Consider the following 20,867-nt stretch of genomic DNA (forward strand, 5'->3'; position numbering starts at 1 on the left):
TTCCTCATTTGTATTTCTGTTTCCTAAGGGCTGTGCGCTGACCCCTTGGGAGCCCTGGCTGATTTCAACTGCACAGAGACTCAACAGCAAACAGGAAATCCTGGCAAGAATGTCAGGGAGGTGAGGGTCTGAGGGGAGCACGGGACAGGCCCAAGGATGGCCTCAGAGGGGGAGAGCATTATTCTCTTTCTTGGTCCCTTAGGGATATACTGCGGTGAGCCTGTGGCCACTACCATCTGGCCACCTCCTCATGCAGCGACCACCACGGTGACGGTCTGGGAAGAGATCAGCTGGGTTCCAGGCTGACAGTGAGAGCACGCACCACAGAACATGCAAGAAGATCTGTTCAAGATGATCAACAGGATCCCACTCGGATCCTGTCTGTGGGCTGCTCCACAGGCAAAGATGACCCTGGCCTTCAGAGAAAAGTGCTGGCTCTGAGAATTCAGATGATCATTGTAGCTGATCTGTGACCAGGGAAGTTCCATGTATTCCACTTGGGGAAGAGCACGGGCCTTGGGCATCGAGTGGGCTGTGTCTCTGGGGTGTGGTCCTTTAAACTCCCCCTGGACAGTGGCTCTCCATCTCGCCAGACCCAGCAAGCCACGTGAGGAGGTCTTATCTCACTGCACTGCCTCCTCCTCAGTAACGTTGATGGAGGATTTCTTTTTTGCAATCAAACTTGACTGAAAAGAATGTGCATTTGAAGCCCCAGAAGACCTGCCGGAAGCCAAAGTCTTTGCATCACGTGACTGCAGAGGTTGCCCAGCTGTGGGCTCAGTCCGCAACAGACAAGTCCTGCTGTCCCCTGGCTGTGGCCGTTCAGCTGTGGAAACATGCCCCCAAGTCCCACGCAGGAGGCAGGTGGGAAAACCATTTCCCTCAAGGACCACCTGCCTCCACTCGGCTGTCAGGACCAGAGTATGTTCTTTGTCTTGTCACTCACTACCTCAGGTCCCCGGGTGATGCTCTTCGTGGTCCTTGTTTACATGTAAGATTCTGGACATCTCCGGAGATTCTCCTGCTGCAGCCAGAATAACTAAGACCAAGCCGCCTGGTGGTAAATGTGGTGCCCAGGTAGCTGAGAAGCAGGGTCTTCCAGGTGACTCTCCCTGGCAGCCGAGATCCTGCAGACCCCGGAGCCCCTGAAGAACGAATGGGCTTCTCTCCTCCAGCCCCCCAAGCATTTGTGCCGGGGCAGAGGGTGTGAGAGGACGTCAAGGGCCCAGTGACCAAGTGATAGTGTTGAATGCCCTGATGTCCATCTTGGAGGGTGCCCAAGAGGGAGGGAGGATTAGCAAATGGGGGCCATTTTCAGAAAATCCTTAAGGCAAAGTGACTGTGTGCTCACTTATACGCCCCCCTGGGGGGGTCTGGGACGTCTGTAAAATGCCCCTGCTCCCAGCAGTGGGGAGAGGGCCTTGGGCTGGGGGGAGCCCTGCGGCAGCCAGCTCAGAACACAGCCACGCTCCCCAGGCTCCTGCAGGGTCCCTCACGACAGTGGCCTCCAGGACTGCGAGGTGAATGCTGGCATCAGGTTGGAACCCACGGTGCCAGGCGCGAGGACCTCTGAGCAGTGTCTGTGGGGCTAGACGAAGGCGACTCTCTCCAGGAGAAACGTGTGCATTTGTGATCACCTAGGCCTGGTGGCCATGGCCCTCCTCATGCCTCTGTCCAGGGACCTCCCGGCCTGGCTCCCTTCGTGGCCTCGACACCCCTGAGAGGGTTAGAAATCATCTCTTTCCCTTTTAACTCTCCTCCCTCACCCCTGGGGACTTCTCAATTTCTAACCCCTGTGGTTTGGGGATGGGGACAGGCTTGTTGAGGTAGCTATGGAGGAGGACAAGCCCTGCGAGAAAGGTCCCCCTGCTGGCCCCACCGGGAAGAGCACAAGTCCCCAGGCTGTCGTATGGGGACGGCATCCTGTGTGTGCACGCCCAGGCAGGTGGGCAAGTGCCTTCCCTGTCCCAGCCCCTGGGCCAGCCTCCTGCCCACCTGAGGTCCCCTCTGCCCACTGGCCCAGCTGCAGACACGGCTCCATGCCCTCCCCTCAGAGGCACGGCTCTATTTCCTGCTCTCTCTGCTCTGAGAGGTGACTTCAGGCTCTGGCGTTGTGTCGGGCACACTTGTACACACGTGCATGCTCAGACACACATCCTCAGGCACCCTTAGATACGCCCTTGCTCCTGCCTGGGCCACATCCCACACTGGCCTGCGGGGAACTCGAGGCTTCCTGCGTGGGGCTGAGCAGGAAGGTGGGCGGACTGCGGGGCACCCATCAGCCAGCTCCTGACCCAGCATGAGCGCAGTCTGCCACGGAACCGACCCCGAGGCAGCCTGGTGGCCGGGCTGGCACCTCCGAGGTCACCCCTCTGGGAGTGGGAAGGGGCTGACGAGGAAACTGGAAGGAGATGGGCCGCAGCCTCAGGTGAGGACGGTCATGAATCTCCCAACTAACTCACAGGGCTGAGGGCGTTGTGGCAGCACGGCTGGGCCGCTCGTGAGCCAGGGGCAGGCACGGGAAGCTGGAGGGGTCCCCTGGGCCTCTTCATGGGAGGGTGTGACCAAAGAGTCAATATTCTCTGGACCCAGTGGCACGTGGCCTGGGCCTGGGCACGGGAGGCCAGGCAGCCTGGCTGATGGGTGACAGCTGGGCTGTGTCTCAGCAGAAGGGCCGTGGGTGGCAGTGCCTGAGAAGGGTGCAGGGCGCCTCCACTCAGCACAGGGAGCAAGGGTAGAGCACACGGCCTCCCTCCCGGCAAGCTCCAGATCCCAGGACAGCCCCGGTGCTGGTGCCACAGTGGCCAGCGAGCTGCTCCCCACCGTTCTCTCCCACCGCCAGCCCCCAGGGAGGTGGACCTCTGCCACCCCGGCAGGGTGGTGTGGGACGCTCCTTTTCCTTCTCTGTTCCCAGGGCTTGAGCCTTTTGGAGGGAGACAGAGGCGCCAGCCACGGGGGAACAGTTCCCAGGGATGGGGAGCAGCACCTGTGGGGAGGACAGAGCAGGATGAGGCAGGCATGGGCGCCCGGGGGCATGGTGGAGGGCCGGGCACGGTGCAGACCCCACACAGCGCTGGCCAGGGCCGGCCTCCCTGCAGCAGGCCAGTGTGACTCTGCAAAGCCGGTGAATGTGGAGGTGACAGTGTGGCCTCGCCCGGGTGGCAGAGGCAGGCAGCAGCTCGGCCCTGTGCCCTGAGACCGCCTGCAGCTCCAGGGCCCGCGCCACCCAGGTCTCGATGCCTGTGTCTGGGGAGGCTGGAGCTGTCTTCCTGAGTTGGCTGTTGCCTCTGGGCAGCATGGGCTGTGCCTGGCTCGTCCTGGAGCGTCTCCAGTGCCCATCGTGGCTGGTGCCCAGGAAGGGTGTGGTGGGTGAAGGGGCAGGGAGCAGCCTTTAGTCTGGTCTTTTGCAAGTGCAGAGCAAGTGGCCAGCTGTGCTCAAGGCTGCAGCGGATGTCCTGGGCCTGGACCCTCCTGCTCTGGACAGCACCAGTCACTGCCTCTGCACTCTCCGCTCTCCAGTGGGCACTGGATTCTGCCCGCCCAATGGCCAGGTGTGTGAGCTCCACCCCCTCCTCCAGCTCCTCCTGCACCTGAGGGCTCCTGTGGGTCTGTGTTCCCAGGGGCCCCAGCTGCAGGTGGTTTGGTACAGAGTGGGCAAAGGCGGCTGTCCCTCAGGATGAGCCGGACAGGCCTGTGTCTCTTGGACACAGTGAGATCTGGCTGCCAGGTAGAGCGGGGAACCACGGCACAGCAATGGGGACTTGGGCCGCCACCGTGGCCAGCTGGGATGTGCCGAGGAAGCGGCCTGCTGCAGTGCACGTGCCTGGGGCTCCTGAGCTGAGATCCGTGCCAACAGGTCTGAGGAAGCTTCGCTCAGGCCACGGGGTGCCTCGGGGACGCAGCGAGTGGCTTCTTAGTCCCATGTTATTGCTTTGCCCTGTGGACAGCGTGGCCTGCCCTGTGGCCCCCACACTCGGCCCCTCCTCCTGGCCATACAGTGGTGTCTGCGGCTCTTCCTGCAGCTGGGGAGGGTGTGTGGCAGAACAGCAGCATGGAATGTGGGCAGACATCAGGATTTTACTTTTAAGTCTGTCCCTGAAGTTCCCAAGGTGTCCTCCAGGCCTCTTCCCCACCCGCTGCACGGACAGGGCTCTGAGGACAGGAAGGTAGAGCCCGAGACACAGAGCCTGGTCCCTGCATGGCCAGATGGAGTGTGATCAGAGCCAGAAGCCGGCTGCCCTGTGGGCCAACTCCGACACTGGAGGGTCTGCAGCCGTTGGCCTCTTCTGGCAAATATGGTCCATGAAGATGGAGGCCAGCCTCCTCACATGTTGTGGGTGACAGTGCTTCTCAGATAAACAGGGACGGAAGGAAACAGAAGGTGGAGCACATAAAAACCACTGGGAAAATAAACAATGAAAATTGTGTATAATGGTTTTGCCGTCCCAGAGACCACAGCAAGGGTGCACGGATGGAGAATGGATGGAAGGATTTGTCCTTCTTTTCTTCTTTGAAAGGGAGATGCAGTGACTGGGTAGAGGAGACCGGCCACTGCTCCTGTGGCTACTGACGTCTGCCATCTCCTGGTGGGTGGCTGAGGACCGGCCTGCCTCAGGACAGGAGGACTTGGCCGGCTGGAGCCATGGCAAGAGAGAGTAGCCCCAAGGGAAGGGTGAAGGCCACCGCCACCCTCCTTCCTGGACTCTGGAAGCGCCAAAGGCCGATGGAAGAATAGCACCCGAGCTCATGGTGATGGATGAGAAAGGCCAGCTGGCCACTGAGCTGAGGCCGGGAAATTGAGACAGGGACACACGTAGCTCTGTGTCAAAGGTTTCGTACAAAGAGTCCTGTGTTCACGTGTGGCTTTCCGTCTTGTTCAGTGAGAATCATGCTGCGCTTTAGGGGTTAGAATTTCTACATAGCACAGAGTTCATTTCCCAGGAGAGAAAATCACCCAAAACTTTGTTTTCATGTGAAGTGTCAGGAAACAATACTCTTCTTTCAAATAAAATCCATCTTACCTAAAGCTGGTGACACCCCACTAAACTGATTTTATGGTCCATTAGTAAATGGCAAGTTTCCTGATGGACATATTCCCCTCCATCTCCTGACTGGCCTGTGACAATGGCCCACCTGTCTCTTTTTATTAGCAAGCAGGGCTCAGATACAGTTGTACAGGTTGTGCACCAACACTCAAGGATACAATAGGATACTGGTGGTCCACAGTACCCACAGGATGAGTAGCTCTGGTGATAGCAAGTGACACTGGAATTTGTCTTAATTGAGCTATCAAACAAATGAAATTAACGCCAGTTTGTCAAAACCGAGTCACTAGTGGTCCCTGAGCCCATCTTTTGCATTTCTAAGATGAAGCCAATTTGAAGTGGCTCTGTTTGCCTCGGGTAGTTGTTTTAAGAATGGAATGAAGGGCGTCAGGCGCCAATCTAGACAAGACCTCAGTCTCAGCACTCCTCTCGGCTGGTGGTGCCTCCTGTGTTTAAACTCCCCAAGTTTTCCAGATGGGCCTTGTCCCTGCAGTCACAGGGGCCAGCCTCGTTCACACCATGCTATCCACGGGCCCCCGGCCTGCACCCAGGCCCCACTGGGTGCCCAGCACGTGAGCTGGGGACCCTGTATTCAGCAGACCTGAGCCACGCTCAGCTCCCAGGCTCTGGTCCAGCTGACAAGGGCAGCTCCTCTGCACCTGCCTCCCTGGAGGTCTGACTTCCAGACCAGAAGAGGGGGCTGGCTCCAAGAGCAAACATGAACCACCACCTCCAGGAGGCTTGGGGCGGGCTGCCACTTGTGTTTTGCTAAAATGGCCACTAATCCCATCTGGGCTGGGGTTTTTTTGGGGGGGGGTCCTGGGTATTGAGCCCAGGGATGCTTGAACACCAAGCCACATCCCCAGCCCTTTCTGTGTTTTATTTAGAGACAGGGTCTGGCTAAGTTGCTCAGGAGCTTGCTAAGTTGCTGAGGCTGGCTTTGAACTCACACTCAGCCTCTCTTGCTGCTGGGATCATAGGTGTGCAACACCACACCCTTCTCCAGTCTGTTGTTTAAAAAGCCCAGAGACATCACCAGGACGCTGCAAAGCTAGCCAGCTGGGACACCCCACTCCACACAGCCATGTGAGCACTTCCTCTCACCGACCCCCGGGAACCCCGACTTTGGGCACCTGCAGAAGCCCTGCCCACTCCACTGCAGAGTGATATTCGCAAGCAGAGGACGAGTACTCCATGACTATTCCATTTCTTCTTTTAAAAAGAGAACAGCACGAGAGCCGGGGCCAAGGAGAGCATGTCCACCGACCGACGCCAGGCAGGGGGTCTCTGGGAATTGAGGGCAGCGTCCTAGGGTATCACTAAACAATCTGCTGTCCTCATCAACTCTGTTTTTATGGGCTGCCCCATAAAATCAATAACATTGAAGACCTTTGAGCTATCTTGAGGATGCTGTCAATTAAAATAAATGAGACTTATTCCTAATAATTCCCAGAACCACAGGACCTCTCCTTCCACCCTTCTTGCCTGCTCTGTGAGTCGGCCTTAGGTCAGGGGAGGAGACCGCCACTTTTGGCCCCCAAGCCCCAGTGTGGAGCAGCTGTGGGGGTCCTGCTTGGTGGTAGCTCAGGAAGAGCGGGGACTGCCTGCCCCCAGGGTCTTGCCGCCCACCCAGGCCAGGAATAGATGCTGATGGAGCCACGTCTCTGTGTCCTTCCCAGGTGCCGCTGGCGCTCCAGGTGGTCTCCACAATCAACTTAGAGGAGGCAAGGATCCTGGCACTTGGAACCACATCTCACCGCGGGCAGTCGGCCGGGGACCTTTGGCACCATCTCAGATACCTTTTCCCAGGCCCGTTGTTGGGAGGCTCCGGAAACTTGAAGAGAAGGGGAGACCTTCAGGAAGGAGCCCAAGAGGTTGCAGTTTCAAGCCACTGTCTCCGGGGGAAACGCAGCGTGATTCTGGGGACACTGAGGCAGGCACAGGACACACATCCAAGGTATCCTGCTGGGCAGTCCCTGAGGAGCCCTTTCCTAGTGCTGCAGAGCCAGTGTGGCCCCTTCCGCACCCTGAAGGAGCCGCCGGGCAGGGGACAGGGTCTGGCCAGGGAAGTCGCTGGGGCTCAGGGAAGGGAGCCGCCCACCTCATGTCCACAGGGTGCCTGGGGCTCCGCAGGGATGAGGGCCCATGAGAGGCGGGTCTGGCCATATTCGGCTCCTTTGAGACTACCAGTGCCATCCGGTTACTTTGCAGAGTGTTTTTGGCAAATTTGGAAAGTTCTTTTCACTTGATCATGTCAAAGTGGAGCACCGGAAAGACCACAACCAGCAAAGGAGCTGGTGGCCCATTTTCTTCAAGTAAATTAAAACCACTTTTGGGGTTAAACACCCCGAGAAAGTTCAGGCCTCCTAAGTGTGGGGTCCTGGGTCAAGTTACCCAAGGACACAGCCCAAGAGCGCTGAGGAGGGGACAGGAAGGTTGGCACTGTCCTGATCCCACCAGCCTACTCTCCCAAGGCACTTGCAACACACGCACCCTGGGCTGTGCATGTTCTCATCAGTGAGACAGGAAAGGTAATCTCATCATCAGGATCGCCATCACTCAAAGGCCTTGGTGCAGGTGCTCCCAGCAGGACCACCAGGCTCCCTCCCGGCCCCCAGCTCCAGGCGCTCCTCCCTCCTCCCAAGCACCTGTGCTAGTGTCCTTCCCTCTCCCAGGTCGCCCCTGTGCCCTTCTCCCTCGAGAGAGAGGCCCCTTTCTCTTGGTCCATTGTACTGACAACAGGCCAGACGGCCTCCTGACCTGGCAGGTCACTAGAACACACAGACTCGCTTACCCCCAAGTCAAGCTGGCATCTACACACACACACACTCACACACACATGCTCACACACACACACACACATGCTCACACACACACATGCTCACACACATGCTCACATACACTCACACACACACTCTCACACATTCACACACACATGCACACGCACACACACTCTCACACACTCACACTCACTCACACACACACACTCACCCCCTACACACATGCTCACACACACATGCTCACATACACTCACACACACACACACTCTCACACATTCACACACACATGCACACACACACACACTCACACACACTCACCCCCCCCACACATGCTCACACACACATGCTCACATATACTCACACACACACACTCTCACACATTCACACACACATGCACACGCACACACACTCACACACACTCACACTCACTCACACACACACACACCCCACACACATGCTCACACACACATGCTCACACACACACACATGCTCACACACACATGCTCACATACACTCACACACACACTCTCACACATTCACACACACATGCACACGCACGCACACTCACACACACTCACACACTCACCCCCCACACATGCTCACACACACACACATATGCTCACATATACTCACACACACACACTCTCACACATTCACACACACATGCACACGCACACACACTCACACACACACACACACCTTTCCTGGCTATGCTGGATGGTGGAAGCCAGCTGCAGCTGGTGCCAAGGACATGTCCCACACTTGGGTGGCCTCGTAGGACCTTGGGTCTCCTGAATGCAGGAGTCAGACCTGCGAGGGGGCTGCCAGGGATCTGTCCAAGGTCCTGCTGACGACACCCTCAGAGGTGCCTCTCCAGTTCTGTTCTCCTGTATGCCTTTGGGGAGGCGATGGACCCCAGGAGGACCCCTGCACCTGAGCCCCATGGGGGCACTGACCTGAGGGTGAATCCCCCCTTCATAACTCACACAAACTAAACACACAGAGCAAGGAACCCCTGTCTCCACCACTATTCAACCCTCCGCAGCCCCGCGGATCTTCTCCACCCCTGCTCCCGTCCTCTCTGGACAGGGACACCTTCCAGGAAAGTGGAAACACACGCACACACACACGCACAACTCCCTTCTGCTTGCTCTGAGGCAGCTGTGTGAGCCAGGCAGGACAGGACAAACTTCAGGAGCCTGACCCACATCCATTCAGCTTCGTGTGGCATTGTAGAAGGACCCTTTGAATGCTGCTTCTCTCTGATGGCTCTGAGATGGGCAGTGTGTGCTGGACACTCCTCGCCTTGCAGAGGGGTTGGTATCTCCCAAGACATGCTGGAGCCCCGAGACCCTGTCTGCAGGCCCCTGCTGACCCCTGCAATTCCCCTGTGGCAGCCCTCTCACCACATTAGACCCTCGGGTGAGCCCCCCTTGAGTTGTTTTGGAGCAGAAACGGTTCTTCTTTCCTGTTGGCCAAGGATCCGAGTCTGTCCCGGGGGGTGGGACGTGCATCCTGCACCCCCAACTAGAAACTTGCAGATCTCGGAGGGAGGAGGAGGTGCCCGAGAGCGTGGTGCCCACCCCTCCACCTTCCTCGGCCCCCCGCTGGCCTTGCCCAGGAACCATGGCAGCATTGTGTTTGATTCTGATGAACAACAGTGCTGCGATGCCTTCCAACTCGACAAGACACAAAATTTAGGTGCTGAGAGAGATACTTCAATTTCAAGCTTAAAGATTACTTTGGGTCCCTCAGGACTCAGAAGCAATTTAGAGCTGATACCCTGAACAAGAGAAAGGTTAGGAGATTAAGACCAACTGCTGTTTGGATAAATGGTTGGTAATTGCCCATATCCGCAATTATACACTGGCATATAATTTCTTTTCCGCTACCTTTCTCCTCTCCTGCGTCCCGTCAGGGTTGATTCGGAAGGAGCCCACCTTGGTCTTCTTCTGCCGAGCTTTGGTGATGTCATACTCCACCTCGTCCATCAGGGCCCTGCATGCTAAACAAGACACAGACAGCTGTGACCAGGGAGTGGCCTCGGAAGGGCAGTGGAAGGCCCCTCTGCTCGGACCCAGCAACGGGGACTCTGCTAGGAATGGGGGCTTCCCTCCTCACAGCCTCAGACGCCATCAGACGTAGACTTGGAGACCCGTTTTCTTTGTATTCCCTTCTGTACTCTTTGTATTTTGAAAACCACGTTTTACTTTTGCATCTGCCACAGAGCTGTGCTCACAGCCCCTACTTTGCATTCACAGTAGAACCATCTTTACAGAGTGAAGGTGCTTGTACCCCCAGCCCGTTGGACACCCCAAAGCCCTCTGGCTGCATCTATCAGACCCAATCTCCCTCTGCATCACTCAGTCCAAAATGCATCCTGTTTCTGTAGATTGACTCTTGCTGGAATTGAAGTTGCAGGGGACCCTCTGAAACTTTTTTATTCTAGGCTACGTAGCACTTTGTCCCCCTAAAATTCCTTTTCCCCTTCCAGGGCAAAACTGCCCAACTGGAGACCCCCCAGGCGCAGCACTGGGACTGAGACCTTGCAAGTGAAAAGCAGACCAAGTGCCCCTGCCCTACCTGTGGCCAGGAGCTAGCACAGCACGCCAGCCGAGGGGCGCTGGAGAAACGACGGTGGGTCAGCGCCCCGAGCGCAGGGAGCCGTGGTCCTGCACCAACAGCCCGTCTGGGGCTGCATGTCTTATTGGAGCCCTATATTTGGAGTCTCCTTGTTAGAAAGGGTTGGTTACTTTACATGCCGTTGACCTGACCCTGCATTTGGTACTCTCTTCAGAGCGTGGCTGCTGGCGGCATGGCCTGTGCTGATTGTGACAAGGCCAACTGTGGCCAGGGAGGCTGGCTGCCCTCCAGGTCTTTCCAGTGGCCCAGCCCTGCATAGTGCCTGGCCGTGGCACTGTGATGGTGGCCCTGGGCTGCCCGTCTTGCAGACATGGCTGGGAGGGAGGGAGAGGCACACCCAGGTCTGCAGCTCCGAGCTACCCTCTGAGCACCCGGACCCGAAGCTCAGACGCAGGCTGCACAGGCCGGGGCCATCATCCTGAGCCTGCTGCCCTGACGGCCAAGTGCCCCCTGACCAGTGTGAACTGCCATCTCTGGTAAACCCAGGAGCTCCCTGGGTAGGTGCAGCCCTGGGGACTTCTGGGACTCCGTCCTTCTGGCGCTCAAGGTCTCTCCCAGGTCCTGGTCAGCAGGGGATGGCAGCTCTGCTTGGCCCATGGTCAGAGGCGTTGAAGACTGACTGAGCTGGCCTCTACCCTCTGCTGGCCACAGCAGGCAGAGGTGGAATGCTGCCACCCATGGCCCTCTCACGTTCCCCAGGCCCGAGAGCAAGCACCCCCTTCACAGCTAGGCAAGGCCCTGCCCCGTTCAGACCTCCCTGCAGAACAGCTTGCCCTTGGTCCCTCCACTCCCCTCCTGAATTGTGGACACTGGCTGGGGCTCGCAGGGCACTCTGGGGTACATCAGGTGAAGAACTTCAGGGCAGGTGACTTTCAGGGAGCTGTGTGCCTTCCTCCAGGTAGTAGAGGTGAGAGTGGTGGGACAGAAGACCATGGCCTTGTCCTGAGCTGCCCCTGACTTCAGACCCCACTTAGTGTGGGATAGGCCACCTCTCACAGGAGAGGGTGCAAGGCTCTCTAAGCTCCTGGCACACACAGCGGCTTGGTCACTGCTGTCCTTTCCTGCCCCTCTGGATTCTGGTTGGAGACCCTGACTGGGCGTGGTGACAAGCGTGGGACCCCATGCCCTGCCATCTCTCTACTGACTGCATCTGCGAACCAGGCCCCTGCTCGGGCCTGGCTGCGGCCCTCCAAGCCTGCACGTTTGTTTCACGGGGTTTGTTTGAGGGCCCCTGGTGCTGGAAAGCCTGTGGGGCCATCCCTGGCTGCTGAAGTCCACAGGAGCTCCCTGGGTAGGTACAGTCCTGGGGACTTCTGGGCTTGTGTCCCAACACCCTCCCTCCTCTCAGCCCCATTTCAGGGGCAACAGGACTGGTATGAAGCACAGGCCTCCTGGGGGGGGGGGTGAGGACTCTGTTATGGAGCACCCCCACATGGGAGATGGGGCAGGATTGGGACACAGCACCATCAGAGGAGAGGGGACTGTGTCCCCAGGAGGCAGGGGAGAGGAGGGCAGAGCAGCGCGGAGTGGTTTGCATTGCCCATGTCCCTCCTGGAAAGGGTCTGTCCCCAGGCCCAGGGATCCTTCCAGATGTAGGCCTTGGGGTCATGATCACCCTCCCTGGTGCAGTCTACACCCAGAACTGGGCAAGGCAGGACAGGACACCTGCTGTCTGGGGCCAGTGGGAGCCACTCTGGCGGGCCACTGTGGGGCCCACAGGACTGTCCCTAGGTGTACGCCACGTCTCCTGACTGACCCTGTGCCCTCCCCCTCCTTTCCACAGGAATTGACCCGTAAGATCTTCCACAGCGGCCTGGACAGGCCTGGGGAGGGAGCCCAGGGCTCGGCCACCTGGCCTGGCGCAGCACAGGACTTCCAAGTAAAGCCATGGTGCCCACCTTTCTTTGCCTCCAGTGCCAGCTGCTGGGATCTCAAGGTGCAGATTCTCAGGGTCAAGGCGACCCCATCATCCCCGAAGGCGCCAACTTCTGGACAGAGTGGGGTGGGGGCTCCAGCTCTGCCATCCCTGACCTCCCCACGGAGGGGCAGCTCCATGAGAAATGATCATTTTAAATTTTCGCCCCAGGTCACAGAACAAGTTAACGGAGAGTCACATCAGCGACCTGGGCTCCAGATTTCTAGTCCGGCATTAATTTAAATGTTAATCTGAAATCTTCACTTAAATCACTGGAGTTTAGAGTTTATTAGAGCAGGCGGCGGCTGCAGCCTCAGGGGGGCGTTGGCAGGTCACGCTGCCTGCCAGAGGGCACGCCCCTCCCAGCTGGGCCGTCAGCTCCTCCATCCCCCAGCCTCCTCCTCCCTCCCCTTTTCTCCCTTTGAGAAGGATTCGGAAATGGGGGAGAGGCGGGGAGATGTGGAAGCCGACTCCGATCCCCGAGGGCGCAGGTGCGGGGCAGCAGTGGCCGTGGTGGTCCCCGCTCTGCAGCGGACATCCCTGCCTGCTGAAAGCACTGGCACAGCGCCTGCTGGGAGCTGCCCTCCCGCCCAGGGGGACTGCACCCTGCCGGAGGTTGAGGAATCCACAAAAGCTTGAGCACCTGCTGTCTGTCTCCAAGGTTCCCAGGAAGGTACGAGAGTCCTGGTGTGCGTGCGGGTCACAGCCTGAGCCTTCAAGGAGCTGGCACTCAGGAGAGACGGTCCAGCTCACTCCAGTGCCCAGGCCCATGAGGAAGAGGCATCTAGGGTACCTCAACGGGGCTTAGGTTCCTGTCGCCTCTGGGCATAGGCTCTGGGAAGGGTCTCCTAGGGTGCTCTCGGCCACAAGTGCAGCTGACAGCCAGCACTACATGGAGCTGCTAAAAACACAGCTCTGCACCAGGGCGCTGGGCTGGCCCCTTCCACTGGCAAAGAGGTCACCCTATCCCAGGACTGCCTCACCCCGCGATAGCCACCACCAGAGCTGTCTTCCCCCTCTCCGACCTCTCTGGAAAAGATGCCTTTTCTGGTGCCTCAGAGAGCATGTCTTATTTCTAAAACAAATCATTTTCTAGAACTTTCTATGTTAGGTACGGCGAGGGGTAGCCCTACAGTGATAGCAGCTAAAGGCTCTACAGGACTCCACTGTCCAGCATGTGTCTCCTGGTTAGTGTGCCCAAGCTCCTTGGCAGGAACACAGAAGGGGCCCTGGACCCACGGGGAGGCAGGAGGCCAGCCACATGGGCGTCCTGAGGGGTCATCCCACCTTCCACTTCCTTAGTAGACACTTTTTCCTGTAAGTGGAATGGCGGATTCCGGAGTCCTTCTTCAGAGTTCTGGTCACTAGACACCCCAGGCGTGGCAGCCTCCAACAGAGGGCAGGGGTAGGTGGGTATCAAGCTGAGGGGCAGGAAGACATGCGTCTGTTCTGAGACCTGAGGGGCTTGGACGTGGCCACGAGCAGTTTACTGATCCTCTCAGGAGTTGACTCAGGGGCATTTCAGACCTCCCACAGGAAAGTCCGGGCCCGCGGTGCTGTGCAGGGAGCTGACGCAGCGTCCAGGCCTCAGCAGGGGCAGGAAGGGGCTGGTCTTTGGAATGGGATCTGGTCTGCACTGTGCCAGATGGAGCAGCTCTGTCCTTCTCTCCTCCCTCCTCCCTCCCTCTATCATGGCTGACCGTGTCCCCTGACCCCAAGCTTCTGCTACTATGGCCTTATTTGGAAATAGGGTCTTGGCAGGTATGCTCAGGCCTCAAGTCCAGTACTGGGTGTCCCTGTGAGAAGACAGGAGCCAGGCCGACAGGGGCACAGGGAGGGAAGCGTGCGGGAGACCCAGGATGCTCTGACCACAGAAGCAGAGAGCCAAGCAGCCCCACTGCAAGCCAGGACCCGAAGCAGACTCCCCACAGGACAGTCCTCTCTGCAGCCCGGGAGGGCCTCCAGGCAGGCCCCGCAGGCCACGGTAAGACCTGAAGGATGGGTCCACCTGGGCAGGTGAAGAAGAGAGGGAGCTGCAGGTGTAAGGCACCACATGGAAGAGCAAGGGGAGCCTGGGTCAAGAGAAACAGGAGCCCTGCCTGCAGAGCAGGAGAGGGGTCTGTGTACCTGCTGAGGCTGCTGTGGCGGGGCCGCAGGCTAGGCGGGCTGAGTGGGGCCCCTGCAGAGTCCGAGTAAGTGCGGTTGATGGGAGCTCATTTCCAGGATGGTCAGACCGCAGTCAGGAGAGGAGATGAGGGAGGACGGCAAGTGCGGGGTCCAGCGGCTGGTGGGCTGCTGCTCGGGGCCAGGGGCCAGGAGGCAGACGAGTGTGGTTTGATTACAGTGGTGTGGAGGGGGAGACCAGGAAGGTCGAGGCACCCAAGAGCTCTCAGGAGGATGGGGTGCACAGGGTGGGCCAGACCCGTTGTCTCCAGCCGCCACTCCTTCCCACGGCTGCTTCTCTGTTAATAAGTCACCTCTCACACCCAGCTCCTGGCATCTGGAGAGAGATTGGCCTCTCCCCAGTGCGCTGCACCACAGACATTCTGTGCATCCTGCCATCGTGGGTTTGGGACAGGCATGCCTCGTCACCATGGTGATGAGGCACCGGGGTGGGCAAGGGCCGCTAGCAGCCCGCTGGATGGCTTTCCCTCTTCTGCCAAACCGACGTCTGGGAACACCTCAACAGCTTATTCCTGCCTCTGGGCCTGCCCTCTGCAGGCGATAGTCGGAAGCCTGGCAGTCATTGGTCTAAGACTCGGACCAACAAGCCGAGCAGGGCAGGTAGGGGAGACGGAAGAAGCTTTCACTTCCTGAATCCATGTACGTGAGTTTACTCATCTCCTCCTCATTGTGGAAGCCGTTTTGATCAGGGATTATGTTATTTGCTTCTGAAACCTGGATCTGCTTCGTAATGTATTAGTTTCCCAGGGCTGCTGTAACAAATACCACAGACTGAGGCTTAAAACACAAAGATTCCTTTCTCACAGTTTAGGGGGTGGACATGTGAGGTCAGGGTGTCCCAGCGCTCGCTCCTCCGTGGCCCCTCTCCTTGGCTTGTGGACACCATCTTCTCCTCTGTGTCTGTGTCCCAATGAGATGACGTCAGGCTCTCCTCTGAGACTGCGTTTTACTTCAGTGAAGTCGTCCAAGGCCCCATCTCCAAATCAACTTCAAGGCTTCAGCCTGTGGATTTGGGGGGATGCAATCCCACCATAACAAGCAAGAGGGGAAAGTGTATTCCACCTGGGGGGGAGTGTGCAGCTGGGCCTTGGGAGGCCCACCCCAGCTGGCTCTGCATGTTCCCTGTGCCGTTGGCCTTCCCCGCAGGATGCAGACTGTCACCCATGGTTCTGGCCTCAGGCCTCATACCCCTCATCTGGAGACTCTAGGGGGTCTCTCCTCACCTGTCAACTTCCACTTGTAGGGAAAGTGCTCCCAAATTCATTTTCTGGGAGTGTCCCTGGGCAGGACTGTCCTATGACCTGGCCCAGCCCTGTCACTGGCACATAGGTTCAACTGAGGCAGGCAAACCTTGGGCTAGGAAGGACCATCCCCTGCAGCATGCAGCCTCGCCTCAGCTGAACAAAATCAGGGCTGCCTTTACAAGGACATGCCTGGCCGAGACCAGGACCCGTCTTCCCCTGTGAGAGTCCAAGCACTGGGCAGCGATTCAGGGAGCAGCAGGTGGGAGGGGGGGCTGCAAAGAGGAGGCTCCGCCAGCTGGTGCAGACAAAACCAGGCCCGGAGGCTCCTGCCGAAGCGGCAGGCCATGCGTCCCCCCAACACATCTCCACGGCAACCCATGCGCGCGAGGGACTCCCCATCGAGTTTTAACCCAAATTATATTTCCCAGGTCTAAAATCAGAGCTACTGTGAAAAGAAGAACTGTTTTCACAACTTTAGGACGCTCTGGCTGTGAGTCAAAGAGGGGGGCTGGGTGGCAGAGAGGGAGACATCTTATAAACACTGTTTTAAAAGGAACAGGTGTACCTGGTACCCAGAACCCAGCAGGAAGGAGAAGCAAGATCAGGATTTGGGGATGGCACGTCTGTTTTCTAGGGGATATTCTCGCGTCATCACAGTTCTGTTTACCTCCAGCCCTAATCATGTTTAAGTTCAGGACAATGGCTGTGCGTTGTTAAGGGGAGAGATCGTTCTGAGAAAACCCTGATTACTTGGTCAGAAACATGGAAAAGTGTTGTGAGTTTTCTTTTTTTTTCTTTCTTTCTTCTTCTTTTTTTTCCCCTGATCCTAACAGGTTAAAAAAACAAAAAGGATGTCTGACCAGCCTTAGGGAACCCGGAGTGCAATCTGCCGAGCATCCCGTTTACGTCTCACTTCTTCAATGTCTTTTGAATAGATACTTCTCATTTGAATGATTTTTTTAAAAGTACTTATTCTACGGCTCTTGAGTGCTGGGAGCCATTAGCCAAGTAGGTATGACAATTTCCTTGCCAGCGTACCCCATGTTGCAGTGACATTGAATGTACGTGACCTTGCTCAAGGACCAAGGCAGATTAGGGTGTTCCCGGTTTTAAGATAATCTTGTTTAGGGCGTTCCCAGTTTAGGTTCCAGGTTTAAGGTTTAAGATTATTCCTGCTGGGAATAGGGCGTATCCTGCTGCCTGAGTTCCCCTTGAGTTCTCACGGGATTCAGACAGTATATTTTGGAGATAGAAGCCCAGTGGAGGTGGATTTGGGCAGAGAACGGGGATTTGGGCAGAGAACGTGGATTTCCCCAGAACGTGATTGTAGACGGCTGGTGTGAGTTCGGGAATAAAGAGTTGCTGTTTGAATCTACAAGCTGTGTGGTGGCTCGTGATTGTGTGCCCAGCCAGACTGCGGCGTTTGTGCCCAGCCAGACTGCGGCACTTGAGGACAGAGCTTCTCTTCTGCGCAGACTGTTTATCAGTGGCTATCTCACGTTGGCTCCTGTCCCTCCACCTGGGTCAGTTAAACCACCCACCGTGTGATTAAAGGCACTCTCAGATCACCAGTGCCACGGAGGCCTGGGAGCTGGGGTTCCACCGGTACAACAGCTAGTGCGGTGGATCCGGTGGACCCCACGCACCCTCTAAGCGAGTCCTCGCACCAACACCCTGGGAAGATTGCCCCGCAGCAATTGTTATGCCCATCTCAAGGAGGGGAAACTGAGGCTTAGAGCAGGGGGGCTGTCGCTGGCCCCATACCTGGCTGCAGACCCCAGATCTACACCAGGTGCCCCAGAACCTGCCCGCTCTCCACCCAGGCCCCTTCTGTGCAGGCAGAAAGGTGTCCAGGCTGCCAACGGGGTCGGCTTCTCGGGGCTCCTCCAAGTCTGTGGGAGAGCATGCTCCTAAAACCAAATCCTGTTAACACTGGGTCCCGTGGAGACTCAGGCCAGCAGAAGAGCCTGGTTAGCAGCAGTCCTGCAGCGTACCTCGGCTGGGAAAGCCAGTGCGGACACCACCACACCACCAGGTGCCTCGTCCAACAGATCAGCAACAGTCCCCTGCAGGTGGGACGCCTTCCGACCCGTCCAGAGGTAGTTCACCTCCTCCAGGGACTCCCATACCTGCCCTGCCATGAGGAGGAAAATGATGTCCTGATTTCAAGTCAGTCCAACTGAGATCGTGGCTCCCCTGCCTGAGTGAGGCGCTGGCTAGGACCGCTGGGCCCAGCGTTTGGCGAGGTAACCCCACGCCGTGGTGAGGTGGCCCACTGTCGCTGGCTCTGGGAGAGCAGCTTGGTTATCTCTGTGGAGACAGACTACTGCAGAAGGATTTGCAGAAGGCCATCCCTCCCTGGGGCCTCTAGCAAGGCGACCGTTCTGGTGTGGACACACAGGGGGCGCCCGCAAGCACCTGCTGCCTCCGTAGATGAACCCCTCAATTCCCAGTCACCTCCTGACCCGACTTGCTGAGGATGCTCAGGACCCGTAGACCATGCCCATGGAGGCTGAGGCTGGGAAAAATGCGATTCTGATCAGAATTTACAGTGGAAGTCAACACCCCAGGCATTCCAAAGCCTGCCTTTGGAATGGAAAAATTGATCACTTCAGATCACTCAGAACTGAGGGAGGGATGCAGGGAGGACAGGGCAGCGCAAAAGAGAGGAGCCTGTCAGGCCAGGGCCAATCCTGGTTTCACTAAGCCAGCACTCCCGCAAGGCTCACTTGGGTCCAGAGCCTCCCCGGACAGCGCCCATCAACAACCACAAACAAAACAAATCAAGGAAGGGGCTATGCCATGGCGAGGCCTCCGTTGTTAACATGCCATTGCTAGGCTTTCGAGTGTGGATCTGAATTCCAGGGAAGCAGATGCTGTCAGAGCAGGCCTTGTGCAGGGTTTGCATTTTAAAACCAAAGACGAGGGCGCAGCGAGACCCACCCCCCTCAGCAGCACCCTTGAGGGCTGCCTGGGATCAGGACTCTCAGCAAAGCATTCCTTGTGAAGTGTGGGGGGGTAGAGCTAGGGGTCCCAGGAAAGGCACAGCGCCAAGGAAGGGACAACAGGAAGGACCCCACCCTTGTTTGGAGAAGCCCAGGTTCACCTGTCAGGCAGACACAGGCTGAAGGTCTGGCTCAGGAAAGGGATTCTAAACATCATGCAGGGTTGTTTAAGACCCGGGGTGAACAGTGCACCACGTCACATTGTTTTATCCAACCGTTGCTGATCCTTAAACTGTCAAAAGAAGTTAGAAGCCGGGCGTGGTGGAGCACACCTGTCATTCTAGAGGCTCAGGAGTCTGAGGCAGGAGGATCATGAATTCAAAATCATCCTCAGCAAATTAGAGAGGCTCTAAGCAACTTAGCGAGACCCTAAGACCACAAAGGTCTAGGGATGTGGCTTATTGGTTAAGCACCTCCGGGTTCAATCCCTGGTACCAAAAAAAAAAAAAAAAAAAAAGGTTCCAAGCCCTGTGCTATGTAAATCTTCAGTCCTCAGCCCTTGCCTGATGTTGGGCTCAGCCATGTGACTTCAGGGGACACAGTAGCCTTCCTCATCCTTGGGTTCCATGTCCTCAAATTCAGTCAACAGCAGATGGGAGGTACCTGGGGAATCTGCATGTGTACTGAACACGCACAGCATCCCCCTCACGCTCCTGTTCTCCCAACAGTACAGGACAGCAAATATTTACACAGTGTTCACATGGCTACGCACATGGTAAGTGATCCAGAGATGACTTACAGTACGTGGGAGGATGTGGGGGGCTGATGCAAATCCTTCGCCACTCAACAGAGGGACCTGAGCACATGCAGACTTTGAGGTGGAGGTTGGAGTCCTGGATCTGAGCCCCCATGGCACCCAGGGATGCTTCTTAGAGAAGTGGTGACCCACTGGCTCTGAGCCAGAGCCTCCTCAGAGCCCCAGGTCTCCACTGCCCTCCTGCACCTCTGCTTCTGCCATGAGAAGAACACCCCCACTCTGGCCCACCAGTCAGAGGGGACAAGTCACATGAGGGACAGCGTAGAGCAGCCCAGATGAGCCAGCTAGACACTGATCCCCCACCAACTGACAGAATGGGAGGACAGTGCCACTGAGGTCTTTGTGCTGCTTGTTACGCAGCAACAGCAGAGGGACACCGTGCTAAGGAAAGAAATGAGTGTGTGAGTAGCGGGGCTGGGGGGTGTCACAGAAGGAACTGGCTGGGGCGTTTACTGCATTGCTGCCTCATAACCTCAGACATGTTACTGGACTCACTGGGAAACCCTCTTTGGAATCGTATGACCAAAGCAGCTGAGCATTGGAAACAGGAGGCTGGGGAGAGCTGCCAGATGCTGGTTTGCCTTCATTTTAGCTTTTCAGATCCAGCAACCTGTGTGACAGGGGGCACCTGTACCCAGACACCAGAATGGACCTCACTCCCTTCAACAGACAAGAGCGTCCTCACTGACCTCATGGGCCCTGAGGAGGCGGGCCCCTACTGCCTACTGAGACGCATGAACTGCATCTGTGGCATGGGAGGCAATGTTGAGAACTACTCTTCTGAGACAGAGGTAAACAGCACGACATGTGACTCAGCTTGGTGTGACGTGGGCAGGCACGCGGGGTCTCATGTTCAGCCCTGCCAATTGACAGGACCTGGTGGGAAGCAGATGGAGCAAGTCCATCAGACCCACCAGGCGCAGAATCCAGGGCTCTGCAGGCCTGGTTGGGAAAATTAAGGGTCCCCAGAAGTAGTGTGTGGCTAGGGCACCTGGGGGGGACACTCCTGGAAGTCCTGCTGTCCATATCCACAGCCAGCTCCCTGGGATGCAGGTTTCCAAGGAGCCTCCAGACCTGGCAGCGGGAGGAGCGCCCTGTGTTCCCCTTGACATGCTCACTGCTGCGGGGTCGTGAGTTCTCACTGGGTGTTGAACAAGAGCCTTGGGCCCCACAAACCATACAGCCAGTCCGTCACAGGGGTGCTGAGTGACCCACAGCAGACCTCCAGCCAGGACAGGGCTAGAGTCGGTCTACTCAGGCTGCTGCAGCAAAACCCCAAGCTGTGTGGCTTGAA

The 20,867-nt window shown here is 57.4% G+C and overlaps 1 protein-coding gene across 1 annotated transcript in view; it reads right to left on the reverse strand.

Annotated features, from left to right (window-relative positions):
* Cnpy1 (canopy FGF signaling regulator 1) overlaps positions 1–9,816 on the reverse strand; it is a 36,139-nt gene extending 26,323 nt beyond the window's left edge. The window contains exon 1 of the mRNA XM_046455132.1: positions 9,718–9,816. Coding sequence (XP_046311088.1) covers positions 9,718–9,816 — 99 coding nt within the window. The remainder of the gene's footprint in view (positions 1–9,717) is intronic.
* Between the last annotated feature and the right edge of the window lie 11,051 nt (positions 9,817–20,867).

Source organism: Marmota monax, unplaced genomic scaffold (assembly GCF_021218885.2).
Source record: "Marmota monax isolate L192 unplaced genomic scaffold, Marmota_monax_Labrador192_F-V1.1 WCK01_AAM20220418_F8-fsc00226, whole genome shotgun sequence".
NCBI classification, from domain to species: Eukaryota; Metazoa; Chordata; class Mammalia; order Rodentia; family Sciuridae; genus Marmota; species Marmota monax.